The following is a 13,901-nucleotide window of genomic DNA, read 5'->3' as shown; positions in this document are numbered from 1 at the left end:
TCTCCCTTCACCCACCCCTCTGCTGCCCATCCCCCAGAGAGGAGGTTATATGTAGACCCCTGTGATCAATTCCCCCTTTCTACACCCCCCTTCCCTCTTGGTATCCCACTGTCACCCCTGGTCCTGAGGGGTTCATCTGTCCTAGATAACCTGCGTTTCCAGTTCCCGTCTGTACCTCTGTGCATCCTCTGTTCTAGGGTTCAGTATAGCAATAATGAAACCCAAAACCTTCCTCTAGTTCTTAAGTGCTTCCTTCCCCCAACTACCATGACCCCAATTCTGCCTACAATACTTATTAAACTGGGCCAACGTTCACTGTTGCTTTCAACCCTCAGCGTCTCAGGAGAAAACTCCCACACCCCTTTGGGTTCCTGTTTTATCATCTAGGCCTAAGACCCACTCTATTCTGTGTGAACAAACTCCTAGAAACATCCGTCAGTTCTTTCATTTGTCCTATTTCTGTTTTCTTGCTGTGTCCTATAGAGGAGCCCTGGTGATGTAGTGGTTACGTGTTGGGCTGTGATCTGCACGGTCAGTAGTTCAAAACCACCAGCAGCTCCACGGGATAAAGACTTGGACTTTGTACTCCTGTAAACAGTTGCAGTCTTGGTGGTGACCCACAGGAGGTTGCAATGAGTCAACATTGACTTGATGGCAGCAAGTTGTTTTTTTTAAAAATATGGTCGCTATAGGACACATCCGTGTTCTCTTTATATCCCCTGACCTAATGACTCTTTAGGGTTTTTGAGTCTGTAAATCTCTATAGGAGCTGCCTTATTTGTGTCCTGTGGAGTGACTGATGGGTTTAGACGGCTGACAGAAAAGAAAGCGAGAGAGAATTGCCACACCATGCTCCGTGTCCTGGTCTAGATATGGGATGGTGTTGTGGGAACAGGTAGAAGGGGCTCCCCCGCAGATGCGGGTGGGTTCCTGGAAGGAAAGGCCTTTAAGCGGTGTCTTCGAGGACTGATGAGAGTTAGCCAGAAGGAGGAGGAAAAGTAGTTTGGGTGGAAGTTGTCACTCTGACAAAACCCAGGAGTGAGAAGAGAAGCAGAGAGGTTTAAGGGAGATGGAGGGCGCACTTAAGGAAACTCGATGACGTAGCAGTTTGAAACCAACAGGCTCTCCTTGGGAGAAAGACGGCTTTTCTATTCCTGTAAAGAGTTAGTCTTTGAAACTCACAGGGGCAGCTCTACCCAGTCTTATATTGTTACTGTGAGTCAGCATCAACTGCATAGTAGGGAGTTTGGTGTTAATTTTGGAGTGAGCACTTAACTGTGCTCATGCAGAACTTGTACATGGATTAAGAGGCAGTTGTGCAAACAGAACAAGGGAATCAATGTGGTTTAAAATCAAGAAAGGTGCGTATCCGGGTTCTATTCTCTCACCGTACTTATTCACTCTGTATGCTGAGCAAATCATCTGCAACCCTGGACCCTGTGAGGAAGAAGGAAACATCAGGATTAGAGGAAGGCATTGATTAACAGCCTGGGATATGCAGATGACACAATCTTGCTTGCTGAAAGCAAGGAAGACGTGAAGCCTTTGTTGATGAAGCTCAAGGATTGCAGCCTCCAATATGGATTACACGTCAATGGAAAGAAAGCCCAAATCCTCATAACGGGACCAACAAGTAATATCATGAGAAACTGAGAAACAATTGAACTTGTCAAGGCTGGCGCCTTGCTTGGATCCACAATCAATGCTCACGGAAGCAGCAGTCAAGAGATTAAATGATGCCTTGCATTGGGTAAATCTGCTGAACAAGACCTATTTAAAGTGTTGAAAAGCAAGGATGTTATTGTGGTAGTTATATAATCATTTGTCAATTTGAGAGGATTATGAGTAAAGGGGTGTGGGGTCTAGTCTGTTAATCAGGTGATAGCCAATGAGGCCTCTGTGTGGGCATGGCCTTCTCCTGAAGACTCTGGGAACTCCAGTATTTCCTCCTTGGAGACGGGAGACACTCTCTTTCTGAACTCACTCCCTGGGAGATGCTCTACTGACAAGACACATGGAACTATACTAGTGCCCTCAGGGAGAAGCCCCGGGGAGAGCCCTGCCAGCACTGAGATGCTTACACTGCCACTGGATCCACAAGACTTACCTACCCCTGGTCTTTGATCTTCCTGCATTTGGCGTCACTGCATGTGCTTCATGAGTCTGAAGAGGACTTTATAGATTCGTATTGGACATATGGGCTAATATCGGACTTATGGACTTGATCTGGACTGGGTTGAGATGTTTTCTCAATATTCAACTGCTCTTGTATATAAAGCTCTTTTATATACACATGAGTGTGTCAATGGATTTGTTTCTCTAGTCAACCCAGACTAGCACATTATGGTAAGCATATGGGTAAATATGCTGAACAAGACCTACTTAAAGTATTGAAAAGCAAGGATGTTACTTTGAAGACTAAGGTGCCCCTGACCCAAGCCATGGTATTTTCAATGGCTGCATATGTATGTCAAAGGTGAACATTGAATAAGAAGGACCAAAGAAGAATTGATGCATTTGAATTATGGTGCTGGCGAAGAATATTGAGAGTATTATGAACTGTCAGAAACCCAAACAAATCTGTCTTGGAAGTAGTAGAACCAGAACGCTCCTTAGAGGCTTCATCTTATGTACTTTGGACATGTTATCAGAAGAGACCAGTTCCTTGAGAAGGACATCATGCTGGGTAAAGTAGAGGGGCAGTGCAAAAGACGGAGACCCTAGACAAGGTGCATTGACACAATGGCCGCAGCAATGGGCTCAAACGATTGTGAGGATGGCATAGGACAGGGCCGTGTTTTGTTCTGCTGTACGTAGTGCCATTATGAGTTGGAGCCCACTCAATGACACTGAGCAGCAACAAACAGTTAAATGCTTGACTGCCGTGTTAGTCCCGGTTGACTAGAGGAACAAATTCATTAACACTCATAGAGAGAATTCTATGTCAAGAAGAAATCATGCATCAACAAAACACCCCAGACCAGTCTAGATCAAGTCCATAAATTCGATATTAGCCCCTATGTTCAATCTTAGCACATGAATTCCTCCTCAGACTCACGCAGCACATGCAATGATGCCGAATACAAGAAGATCACAGGTCAGTGGGTGGAAAGTCCTGTGGAGTCCATGGCAGTGGACACATCTCCAGGGCTCTGGCTGCCATCAGCTTGGCTCCGCATGGCTCATCATCAGGCATGTGTAGCAGAGAGAGTGTGTGGTCTGCCTCCCTACAGAAAAAGAGAAAGTTCCCAGAATCGTCCTAAGAAGGCCATACCCTCACAGAGGCATCATTGGCTTTGACCTGATTGACAGGCTAGTCTCTACCTCTTCACTCATTATACCCTCAAGTTGACATGAGATTATGTAACTACCGCAACTGCTAACCAAATGGTTGGAGGTTCAAGTCCATCCAGATGCCTTGGAACAAAGGTCTGATGGTCTGCTTTGGGAAAACATTTTGAAGCACAGTTCTGCTGTGACATGTGGGGTTGCCAAGGGTTGGAACCTGCTCAATGGCAACTCATTTTTAAGGAGGACAATGGGGGCTGCAGTAGGCAAAGGTAAAAGTGGGGAACGGTAGGGCTGCCAAGCAGACAGAGGCCTCTCCTGGAGGCCTGTCCACTTTCATAGGGCCTTTGGTCCCATCTGGAGTGGTGCAGGGCTTTCCACAGGAAGGCATATGATCAGACTCTAATTTCTGAGAGTTGTGTTTTTTTTAGAGATGTCTCCGGAGCAAGTGTGGAGAATGGTTTTGTGTGTGTGGGGGTGGGGTGGGGTGGGGAGGACAGTTAAACTGATGGCAGCTATACAGCCACATTCCCAAGAAATTTTGAAGATTGAAACCAAGCAACTGACATTTGGGATGGAGAAAACTAGATGGATTATGGGATTGTGAAGGCAATGGATGGATTATGGGATTGTGAAGGCTACCAACTGGATAGATTTAGAGCCTGGGGTGGGGTGGGACTTGGGGTAGATAAATGTTTCCAGCTTGGGCAATTCAAAAACAGGGCTACTTATTAAAGTCATTTGCTTCTTAGGGTTGCCATGAGAACACAGCACAGCGTGGGTGGCTTCAGGGGAGGAAGCTTATTGCATCATGGTTCTGAAGACTAGAAGCCCAAATTCAGGGGTGCACAGGGGCCAGGCTCTCTTGCTGTTTCCTTTACAGGATTCTCCTTTCGTGTCTCTTTCGACTTTGGAGCTGTGGCCTTTCCCGGCATTCCTTGCCTTGTAGCCAGGCCCACAGATTGTTCTTGGTCCCCACGTGGGACTCTGATTCTGTGTCTGCTCCACCGTCTCATGAGATACACCTCAGAAGTGATTAGGACTCGGACCCATGCTACTCTAGTAGCATTTGACTGATAATCGGTCACATTCATAGGTATGGAGGTTAGAATGCTATCATGTCTTTTTTGGGGGGGTGGGGTGGGATGGGGGGGGTCATGTACAGATGCTGTCGCATTCAGCTGGTGAGAGGCTTAGGCCAGAGTGACGAGAAGTGATTCAATCCTTGGTATATATTGAAGGTAGACGCACCTTCTTGTCTTTCCCTGGCAGTTACCAATTTACTAGTCAGCAGCTATGGTATTAGTATGCGACTTTTTCTTTTCTTAAACAGTGTTGTGGCTACTTCAAGGATCCCTAGGATCCCTGGTTGCACAGTGGTAAAGCCCTGGGCTGCTAAACTAAAGGTTGGTGGTTTGAACCCACCAGCAACACTGTGGGAGAGCGATGTGGCAGTCTGCTTCCACAAAGATTATGGCTTCGGAAACATTGTATGACAAATTTACTCTGTGTTATTGGGTTGCTTTGAGTTGGAATTGACCCAATGACAATGGGCAGGAGTCGTTAGTAGGTTAAGGTGGCTTGGTGGTGTAGTGGTTAAAGTGCTCACGTGCTAATGGAAGGTTGGTGGCTTGAAACCCTCCCCTGACCCCCCAAGTGGCTATGCAGGAGGCAAGACCTCCCATAAAATGACTGCCCAACAAGCCCTGTGAGGTGATTCTATGAGTTGGAATGGACTCGCATGAGCACAGCCCCAGTTGACACGTATTTTGTCACAGGGAGAAAGCCAAGGCTGTCTAGTCTCTTGGAGAGTCACCGTCTCTAGAACTCACAGAGCCCCATAGGGCTGCTATGAATCAGCATTGATTCGATGGCAGTGGATTTGGATTTGGGTTTTTATTTCACCAGAGGTGGATTATTTCTGTTTGCCTTTGTGCTTTAAACACTGTTAATATTTTGTGCTCTAAATATAGTGCAATCAAAGTTGAATCAAAGAAAAATGAAAAGGCACATGCATTACGTTTTCTGATTTCAATGATTAGAATTATTTCACATGGTGCTAAAATGGTTTCTCCTGTTTTATAGACTCTTTAAGGCATGTAGAAAGAAAAAGAAAAATAGAGCTGAATGGATTATATTAACACTACACTCACTTGAGCCCCGAGGGAGTGGTGGCAAAGCTAAACGAGTGAAAAAGCCCGAGTTATAGATTTTTTTAAAAATATGGTTTTATTAGTTTCATATGTATTTATAGAAACTTGAAATATAGGTCTTTGAGGGACCACTTAATTTGTTAAAGAATTTTATATAAAAGGAATGCTTTTAGAATGCTTGCAAGTTAATTTTCCTAAGTGCTCAACCTTTCCCCTGATTGCTTGGCTTCATTATAAATTTGCCTCACAAATCCTTGTTTCAGAGATATAATAGGTAAGCCTTCACTTCGATTTTATTCTGACTGTAATAAGCGTAGGTTTATTGGGGTTTGGGTGAATTCTATTTTAGTATAACTGTGAAAAACTGTTGTTGATATACAGGCCAATTTTGATGATCTGTGGAGGAAATTTGTTACGTATTCATCTGGTGAACAACTTTTCGGATTGCCTGTGACTGACTATGAAGTTTTACACAAAACCAGGTAAGTCTGAAAAGTGTGCAAGCGCTACTGGTGCCAGTCATGAAATCCAGCCCAGTGGACGGATCGTGTCCATCTTATCCTTTATCATGCAAAGAAGAGCCAGCCTTGAAACACTCTTGAATTTCCCCCTAATTCCCAGCTACTCCTTAACCCATTTGATACGCAATTTCCATGCACAAAAGAAACATTCTAGGGAGAAGAAAATGCACTGGCAGAAATTCTGCCGCAAGCCCTTGTTTAGCCTGCACTTCTCTTCTCTGCCCTGCTTTTGAATAATGTCAGTGATCGAGCAGAAGCGCTGCGATTTCATAGAACTTTTGTTCATTAGAGGAATAACCATTGTTGGCTCTCCATTTCTTCTTCATTGCGTTTATGCTAAAGTGCTCTTCCCCATTGGGGATGTGTTGGGATTGAAGGCCAATAAATCATAAACAATGGCAGGCCCAGGACTCCAGCAAGTACATTTTAATAGAAGTTTTAATGGAACTTGCTTCAGAGGCAAAATTAAACCGGCGGTATTAGTTTATTAGATTTTTGGCATTTGAAAAGCTCTTTCTGTTGACTTCTTTCCAAGTCACCGCATGAAAATTTCATGGCGAACGAGATGTGATGTTGTCCGAAGAACAAAGAGTGCTTCAGTGGCTTAGGTGGGTGGGTTTATTCTTTCCTAAAGGAAGGATTCACCGAGCTTAATCCACTTGGCCTGGGGCAGGTCTCTGGGCTTCATCCTTCGTTTGTTGAATTAGGACTCTGGGATCGAGCCCTAGGAACTCTGCCCCGTTACTTGTTCTCCAGGTGATTCTTATGCTCATTTCATCTCAGAGTTCATGGTTTAGTCCTTGGAAGCCCTGGTGATGCAGTGGGGTAAGCGTTGGGTGCTGACCACATGAGGAGGAGGGAACTGCTCCCATATACAGAGGTGCAGCCTTGGAGACCCAAAGGGAGCACTCCTACTTTGTCCCGCAGGGTCGCTGTGAGTTGCAATCGCCTCAACAGCGGTGGGTTTGATTTTTGTGATAGCGGGAAATTCCAACATGCTCAACTCCCTGCCATCCAGTCGATGCCAGCTCATAAGGACCTACAGGACAGGGCAGAACTGCCTCCTGTGTGTTTCCAAGACCGTAACTCTGTACAGGGGTAGAAAGCCCCGTCTTTCTCCCACGGCGAGGCGGCTGTTTTCAAACAGCTGACCTTGCAGTTAGCAGCTGAATTCATAACTCCTGAGCCACCAGGTCTCCTCTCAGTACTAATATACCCTTTTAAAAATTCAAGGAATTATTTTAAGCAATTTTATGCATACCTTACAGAAATAAAAATAAAGGGATGGTGAAAAGCAACGTAGTATTAGGTGGGCGGCCATCCCCCCACTGCTAATTTCAGGTTCAGTAAGCACAATTGTATGGTCGAGATATATATATTATATTAGAGGTAGAGGAGAGATTGGAATAGTGGAGTCAGACACATTTCATGGTAGATGCTCACCTCAGCCCTGCTTGATGGTCCACGTGGATAGAGGGGGAAGGGAAGGAGGGCAAGGGAACAAGGGAACAAGGGAGCGAGGAGAGGAGAGTGAGGAGGAGAGAGTGATCTCTATTGCTAACCCAGGCCTATATACCTTTTGGGGGCGTGCAAACCCACTAATTACAGGTAAAGACATGCGTCACAGGAAGGGGTTGCACTATAGGTTATACAACAATGAGGGGGTGGTCTAGGGACATAACCGCAATAGGAAGAGGAGGGATTGGGGGTATACATGTGACAAGATGGGCAGATCCTAGATTTAGGATGGCAGCTTAACTTTGACCTGTTCTCTGAATCTCCATAGGAACCATTATCAGTAGGGTGTAAACCCCACCTACAGGAACCAAATAGATGCCTGCAACCCTGTCCATTGTCTTTAACAGCAGGGAGGAGGGGCCCACTGCAGTCTGGCAACTGATCGCTTCTTGGGGAGGATGCCTACAAGCATCTAACCTCCCCCCACAAAGCAATTTTTATTAGAAAATCTAGTAAGAACTGAAATCCAGCAGGCCACACTTTGGCTTTGTAATATCCTGGTTTGAAGTGTTATAGACACAAAGTGAAGACCTTGATTTGAATGCAACCAACTTGTAAACATCGAGTCCACATTTCAGCTCTGTCTCTAATAGGTTCTATCTTACCATTACTTCAGATTTTTTTTTGCATTTACAATCCACAAATGAAGACCATTGAATACACTGACATTTATAATGTTGTGGAAGAGAGGACTGCCATCTGGTTTGAGCTATAAGCATGAAAACATTTTATTCTTAGTTTTAGAATGATTGATCCAGTGATTTAAAAAAAAAAGAGGCATTGTCTGTGTTAGTTTAGGTAGACTAGAGAAACAAATCCATGGACACACACATGTGTATAGGAAAGCGATTTATATACAAGAGCAATTGAACATTGAGAAAGCATCCCAGCCCAGTCCAGATCAAGTCCACATGTCCAATATTAGCCCATATGTCCAATACCAATCTATAAAGTCCTCTTCAGACTCACAAAACACATGCAGTGATGCCGAATGTAGAACATCACAGGCCAGTGGGTAGAAAGTCTTTGGATCCAGTGGCATTGGAAACATCTCAGCGCTGGCAGGGGTCTCTCTGTGGCTTCTCCAACACCCATGGCTGTATCAGGGTGGGTCCATGTGTCTTGTCTGCTGCTATGTCTTCCAGGGTGTGAGCAGAGAGTCTCTCACCTCCAAGGAGGAAATACCAGAATTCCCAGAATCCTTAGGGGAAGGCTTTGCCCACACAGAAGCCTCATTGGCTATGTCCTGATTGACAGACTAGACTCTACCCCTACATGCTGAGCCCTTAAATTGGCAATTGTACAACTACCACATTGTCTATTTTCTTTGAATACTCAACTGCCTTCCCTATTTGTCTACTTATGAGCTGTTTCCAGGACATATCCATTATAAATAATGAAAGACTATGGTCACCTACCACTTTCTCAAAATGGGATGGCCTAAGTCCTTGTTTGAGCAGCCCTAGTGGCATAGTGGTTACTCATTGGGCTGTGATCTGCAAGGCCGGCAGTTCGAAACCACCAGGCCTTCCTGGGGAGGAGAGCGGGCTTTCTGTGCTTGTACAATTGTCAGTCTCGGTAACTCACCAGGGCAGTTCTACCCTGTCCTATAGCGTCACTGTGAATTGGTATCCACTGGATAGCCATAAGTTTGATTCGGTTTTAGAAATTCTTGATGTGAAATATTGCATGGTGAAGCTCTTTCTCTAGAAAGACATTGTTCCTTCATAAATTATTGAGGTAAATAAAATTCATATCGGTTATTGCTATATATATGAAACAATAACAAAACAAGTCTGAGATTCCTCTTATACAATCAGTTACACCATGAGCATTCGAATCTAGAGTGCATTTTGTTAATTTTCTGCTCTTTGCCTTTTTAACTAGAAAATGAAAAATTCTGATTTCTCTGCTGCCTTGAATAAAAGCTAAGTGAACCAACCACCAAAAAACCATGAGATTCAAAGATGGTGTCTCCAGAGTTCTTTCTTGAAAAATGAGGCAATACTTTGGGTGATACAATAAAAACCCCCGAAGGATGATGCAGTGATAATACTGTTCTCATTCTTGTATGCTCTTCTAAGGAAATGTCATCATTCTGTTCTTCTATTATCTTAGTCATTTTTTTTAGCATTTTATTTAGGAACAGTCAATGAGTAATAATGACATAATTCCTAGGATCATTAAATAGAAAAATGAATCAAGAAGTGGAAAAATAAAGAAATGGAAATGTGGTAAGTAGACCCACACGGCATCTTCAGTAGTTTTACCCCCATTTACAAACGTAAAGTAAATCTGACATAGAAAAGTGAATCAAGAATTGGAAAAATAAAGAAAACTTGCAGTAAGTAGACTTACACAGCATTTTCAAGAGTTTTGCCTTGAACATCAAGGTAAAGAATTTTACCTTTAAACATAAATACATTTTACTCTTATTTTTGAACTAGTGGGAATGAACAAGAATATCATCATGTGACTATTAAATCTTACAAATAGTTAGGACTATTTGTAGTTCTAATTGTGGGTCAAAAGAGAAACCCCATGATGAAAATTTGGTCCAGTGAACCCTCATGGGATGTTATGGGTTGAAGAATTCTGGGATAATTTACAAATTCTGTTGAGAGGGCAATTTAGGGTTTCACACAATGAAGAACTTTCCTTACTTGGGCTTGGCGTTTTGGACCCAACAGTTTTGAACAGCAGGGCATCCTGAGACGAGAGCCCTGGCATCTGCTTCTGAAAGCCCATGGTCTGGAGAACCCTGGGCAGTGCCACCCATGGGCTGCCCCGAGCTGGACTCAGCTCCACACAGGCACTGTGCTTCTCAGGTTCGGTGTATGAGGAGAGGCTCCTAGAAGGAAAGAGATGTTTTAAACTCGGATACAAAAGCAGACCAGTACTTAATCTCCCTTCATGCATCGAGTCAGTGCTGATTCATCGGGAGCCCCTGTGGGTTTCCAAGACTGTCACTGTTTACAAGAGTAGAAAGCCCAGTCTTTCTCCTGGGGAGCGACTGGTGGTTTTGAACTGCCGACCATGTGGAGCACAGCCCAACATGTAACCACTACACCACCAGGGCTCCCTAACTGGTACGTAGTCAAAGGAAACATTGTCATAAAAATCCAACTTGTATTTGAAACTTAAAAAATCAAGGAAAACCTTTGCCTTGGCTTTGATCTCATCATCAAATTTTGTTCTCATTGTTTGAAAGTATTAGTCTAATAATGTTCCTCTTGGGGAAAAAAAAACAGCCAGCAGATGGTTTTCTTTTACAGAATAATGGAACTCTTTGTTAGTACCAAGTCATTGCGTGATTTTGGAATATTTGAGAGCTGCAAAGCTGACCTTATTGATGGAGTGTGAGCGAAGACTTTCCCTTGGCAGTGGTTGCAATTGTATTCCTCCTCTGACCACAAGACGTCGTCCTATAATGTCTAAAACACTTCATTGGATCAACTCTGCCAGCCACCTAATGGACATTATTAACTATGCAAATTATGGTAGTGACTTGGTCGTCTTGTTTTCCAGAAAGGAACTGAACTTGCTGCAGAAGCTGTATGGACTGTACGACACTGTAATGGGCAATATTAGTGGTTATTATGAGATGCTCTGGAGTGATGTAGATATTGAGAAAATTAACGCAGAGCTTCAGGAATTTCAAAACAGGTGAGTTTCCATCCAGCTGGATTTACCTTTACATCGTTCCCATCTTCTGGGAGTCGGTAGGCATTTCACAACCCGAGACATTGCTGTGTGTACGTGGAACTTTCTTCAAAGAACTGTAGAGGTGAATTTCTCATGTTTCTCTTTGCCCGACAGATGTCGTAAACTCCCCAAAGGACTTAAAGATTGGCAAGCGTTCTTGGATCTCAAGAAAAGAATCGATGATTTCAGCGAGTCGTGTCCTCTTCTGGAAATGATGACCAACAAGGCCATGAAACAGAGGCATTGGGATCGCATCTCTGAGTTAACTGGAACCCCTTTTGATGTGGAATCAGATTCTTTTTGTCTTAGAAATATTATGGAAGCTCCACTCCTGAAGAATAAGGATGACATCGAGGTAATCAGAGGACATAAGGACTTTTAAAAATAATGTTTCCTTTTCCTGGACATTGTACCAACAGACATTTTATTAGAGATATGCTATTTCTCCTCGAGAGCACACCTTCAAAATGAGGAATGATCCTTGGAAACCCTGACTTTTACAAAATGATCCTGTAACTGAGGGAGATGATAGGATTATTCTAAATATCTTGATTTCGCAACCCCTCAATCTTTTCTTCTTGTGCCTTAACTGTCCCTCCAGTTTTTTTTTTAACAAAATCTGTTCACTGCTGTCTGTGCTCTTGATGAACTATTTTGTGTTTTTAGAACTACCTCCCAAATTTCTAAATTTACACTTTCCCCATTAAGTGTATTAAATGTGTTATTATATTTTTCTGGGTTTAAAATATTGTCTTGTATTCCTGGGTTCCCCCTCCCCCCACCTTTGCATATCTTTTCCCCCATGGTCCTTCTTTTAGAAGTGATTTCCTATTTATCTCTTTGAGCACCATAAACATGAATATTTTTATATTTTAATTATGGAGAATTCCAAACATGTATAAAAGTAGAGCTCCTTTGCTTCAATGATCATCAATTCTTGATGAATATTATTTTATCTATACCTCCCCATACTTGAATACTTTCAGAACAAACATAAAGATGCTCTTTAGCTTGGCATTTAAAATCAATTTCACTGGACTGAGTTTGGCTTCTCTGTTGGCCATCTCTCTGAGCATTGTTGTTGTTGTTTTTCCCCATGGCTTGAAAAAATTTTATACTGGGGAGGATGGTATACTGGGGAGGATGGTAAGTTAGAGAATAAAAAGACATCTAATTTGTTAAAATCGCTCCTCGCACTCTTTCTGTGTTTTAGCTCTTCTTGTCTAGTGGTTTTTTGGGTTCCATCCCCACTCTCCATCTTCTCTAGCCTCATGTCCAGAACCAGGTGTTAAAAGCAGATCACACCCACTATTTGGTAATGAGGTGGTGGGTCCAGGCACGAGGTGACTTGGTGTGGATCCCATTCACCTAGTCCAGAGCTTCATTTAATCTAAATGGCCAGAGAGCAGACTGGGGGCAGTACTTCCAGCCTCCTTCCACAGGTCTCGAGGTGCAGCCCCCAGCTCTGATGCTTTCTCTCATATAGACCACCTTCAGGAACCTAAGACCTGCCCACTAGGAACCAGACCCGCCCCCCCCTCCCCCCCAGGCTTGTGGCTTCACCTCCGCCCCCTGGTTTGCTTATTGGTTTCTACTTCTGGTCCAGGGAGACTGTCCTAGTTACCCAGTGCTGCTACAACAGAAACACTACAAATGGGTGGTTTCAACAACCAGAATTATTATTACTTTGACAGTGTTGGAGGATAGAAACTTGGATCCAGGCTGCCAACTCTAGGGGGTGTCTTTCTCTGCCAGCTCCCAAGGCAGGTTCCCTCTTTCCTGGTTCCTGGAGATCTCCATGTGTCTTGGCATCTCTCTCACCCCATCTCAGATTGTTAGCTTGCTTCTAATCCCTTTTATAATATCTTTTTAAAAAGGAAAAGAGAGGTGCATTCCAGACATACCCTACACCAATCCGGAAATAACCCATTTCCAGAGGGGTTATAATCCCAGAGAAAGGGGCTAGAGATGACAGCCCATGTTTGGGAGGGTATACAACCTAATCCATCACATTGCTTCCTGCACCCACCGTCACTGAGTGGATTCTCTCTTAGTGATTTAACAGCAGAGTAGCAGCGCCCCCTAAGGTTTACGAGGCTGTAACTCTTTACAGGAGCAAAAAGTCACAGCTTTCTCTCTAGGAGCAGCTGGTGGATTTAAACTGCTGGCTTGAGGTTAGCAGCTCAAAATTCATGTCATTCCCACATGCAAAACACATTTACCCTGTCATGTTATCCCAAAATCTTAAGTTAATTCCAAGTCCCAAATCTCATTTTCTGGATTATCTACATCAAACAGAAATGAGACTTTATTTTACCTCATTCTTTGTTTCTGATCATTCCTGAAACAGATTATTATCCGAGTCTATCGTCTACTTCATGAATGCTTTCTTCTATTAATTTAGTAATATCGACTAATTTCTATGTCCTTCCGTTGTGTTATCTCTTTCTGATACTTTATTGTTAATCTCCTGCATTTCCAGTTGTCCTTTTTGTACGGTTTCTACATGTCTATTTTATTTTGTCGTTCTGTTCTTGTGTGAGGTTTCTCGAGTGGGTAACACCTCGGTTCTTGGCTTCGCACGAGAAAGAATTCACACCGAAGTCTGTTTTGTGATACAAGTGAGTTTTTATCAAGGACGGGACAAGTTTCAGGTTTTACAGTCTCCAAAGGGTACATGCTACTTCAGGGAAGTGTGTCAAGCTGCGAGGAAGCC

General features: G+C 43.5%; 1 protein-coding gene across 1 annotated transcript in view; it reads left to right on the top strand.

Moving 5' to 3' along the window:
- DNAH8 (dynein axonemal heavy chain 8) overlaps positions 1-13,901 on the top strand; it is a 369,956-nt gene that overhangs the window by 116,010 nt on the left and 240,045 nt on the right. The window contains exons 27-29 of the mRNA XM_045294778.1: positions 5,823-5,923; positions 11,009-11,146; positions 11,300-11,540. Coding sequence (XP_045150713.1) covers positions 5,823-5,923; positions 11,009-11,146; positions 11,300-11,540 — 480 coding nt within the window. The remainder of the gene's footprint in view (positions 1-5,822; positions 5,924-11,008; positions 11,147-11,299; positions 11,541-13,901) is intronic.

Source organism: Echinops telfairi, unplaced genomic scaffold (genome assembly GCF_000313985.2).
Source record: "Echinops telfairi isolate 266 unplaced genomic scaffold, ASM31398v2 ScPeMD7_3533;HRSCAF=4204_1, whole genome shotgun sequence".
Classification (NCBI taxonomy): domain Eukaryota; kingdom Metazoa; phylum Chordata; class Mammalia; order Afrosoricida; family Tenrecidae; genus Echinops; species Echinops telfairi.
Note: the sequence above shows the minus strand (reverse complement) of the source record. Positions and strands in the feature narration are given on the sequence as shown.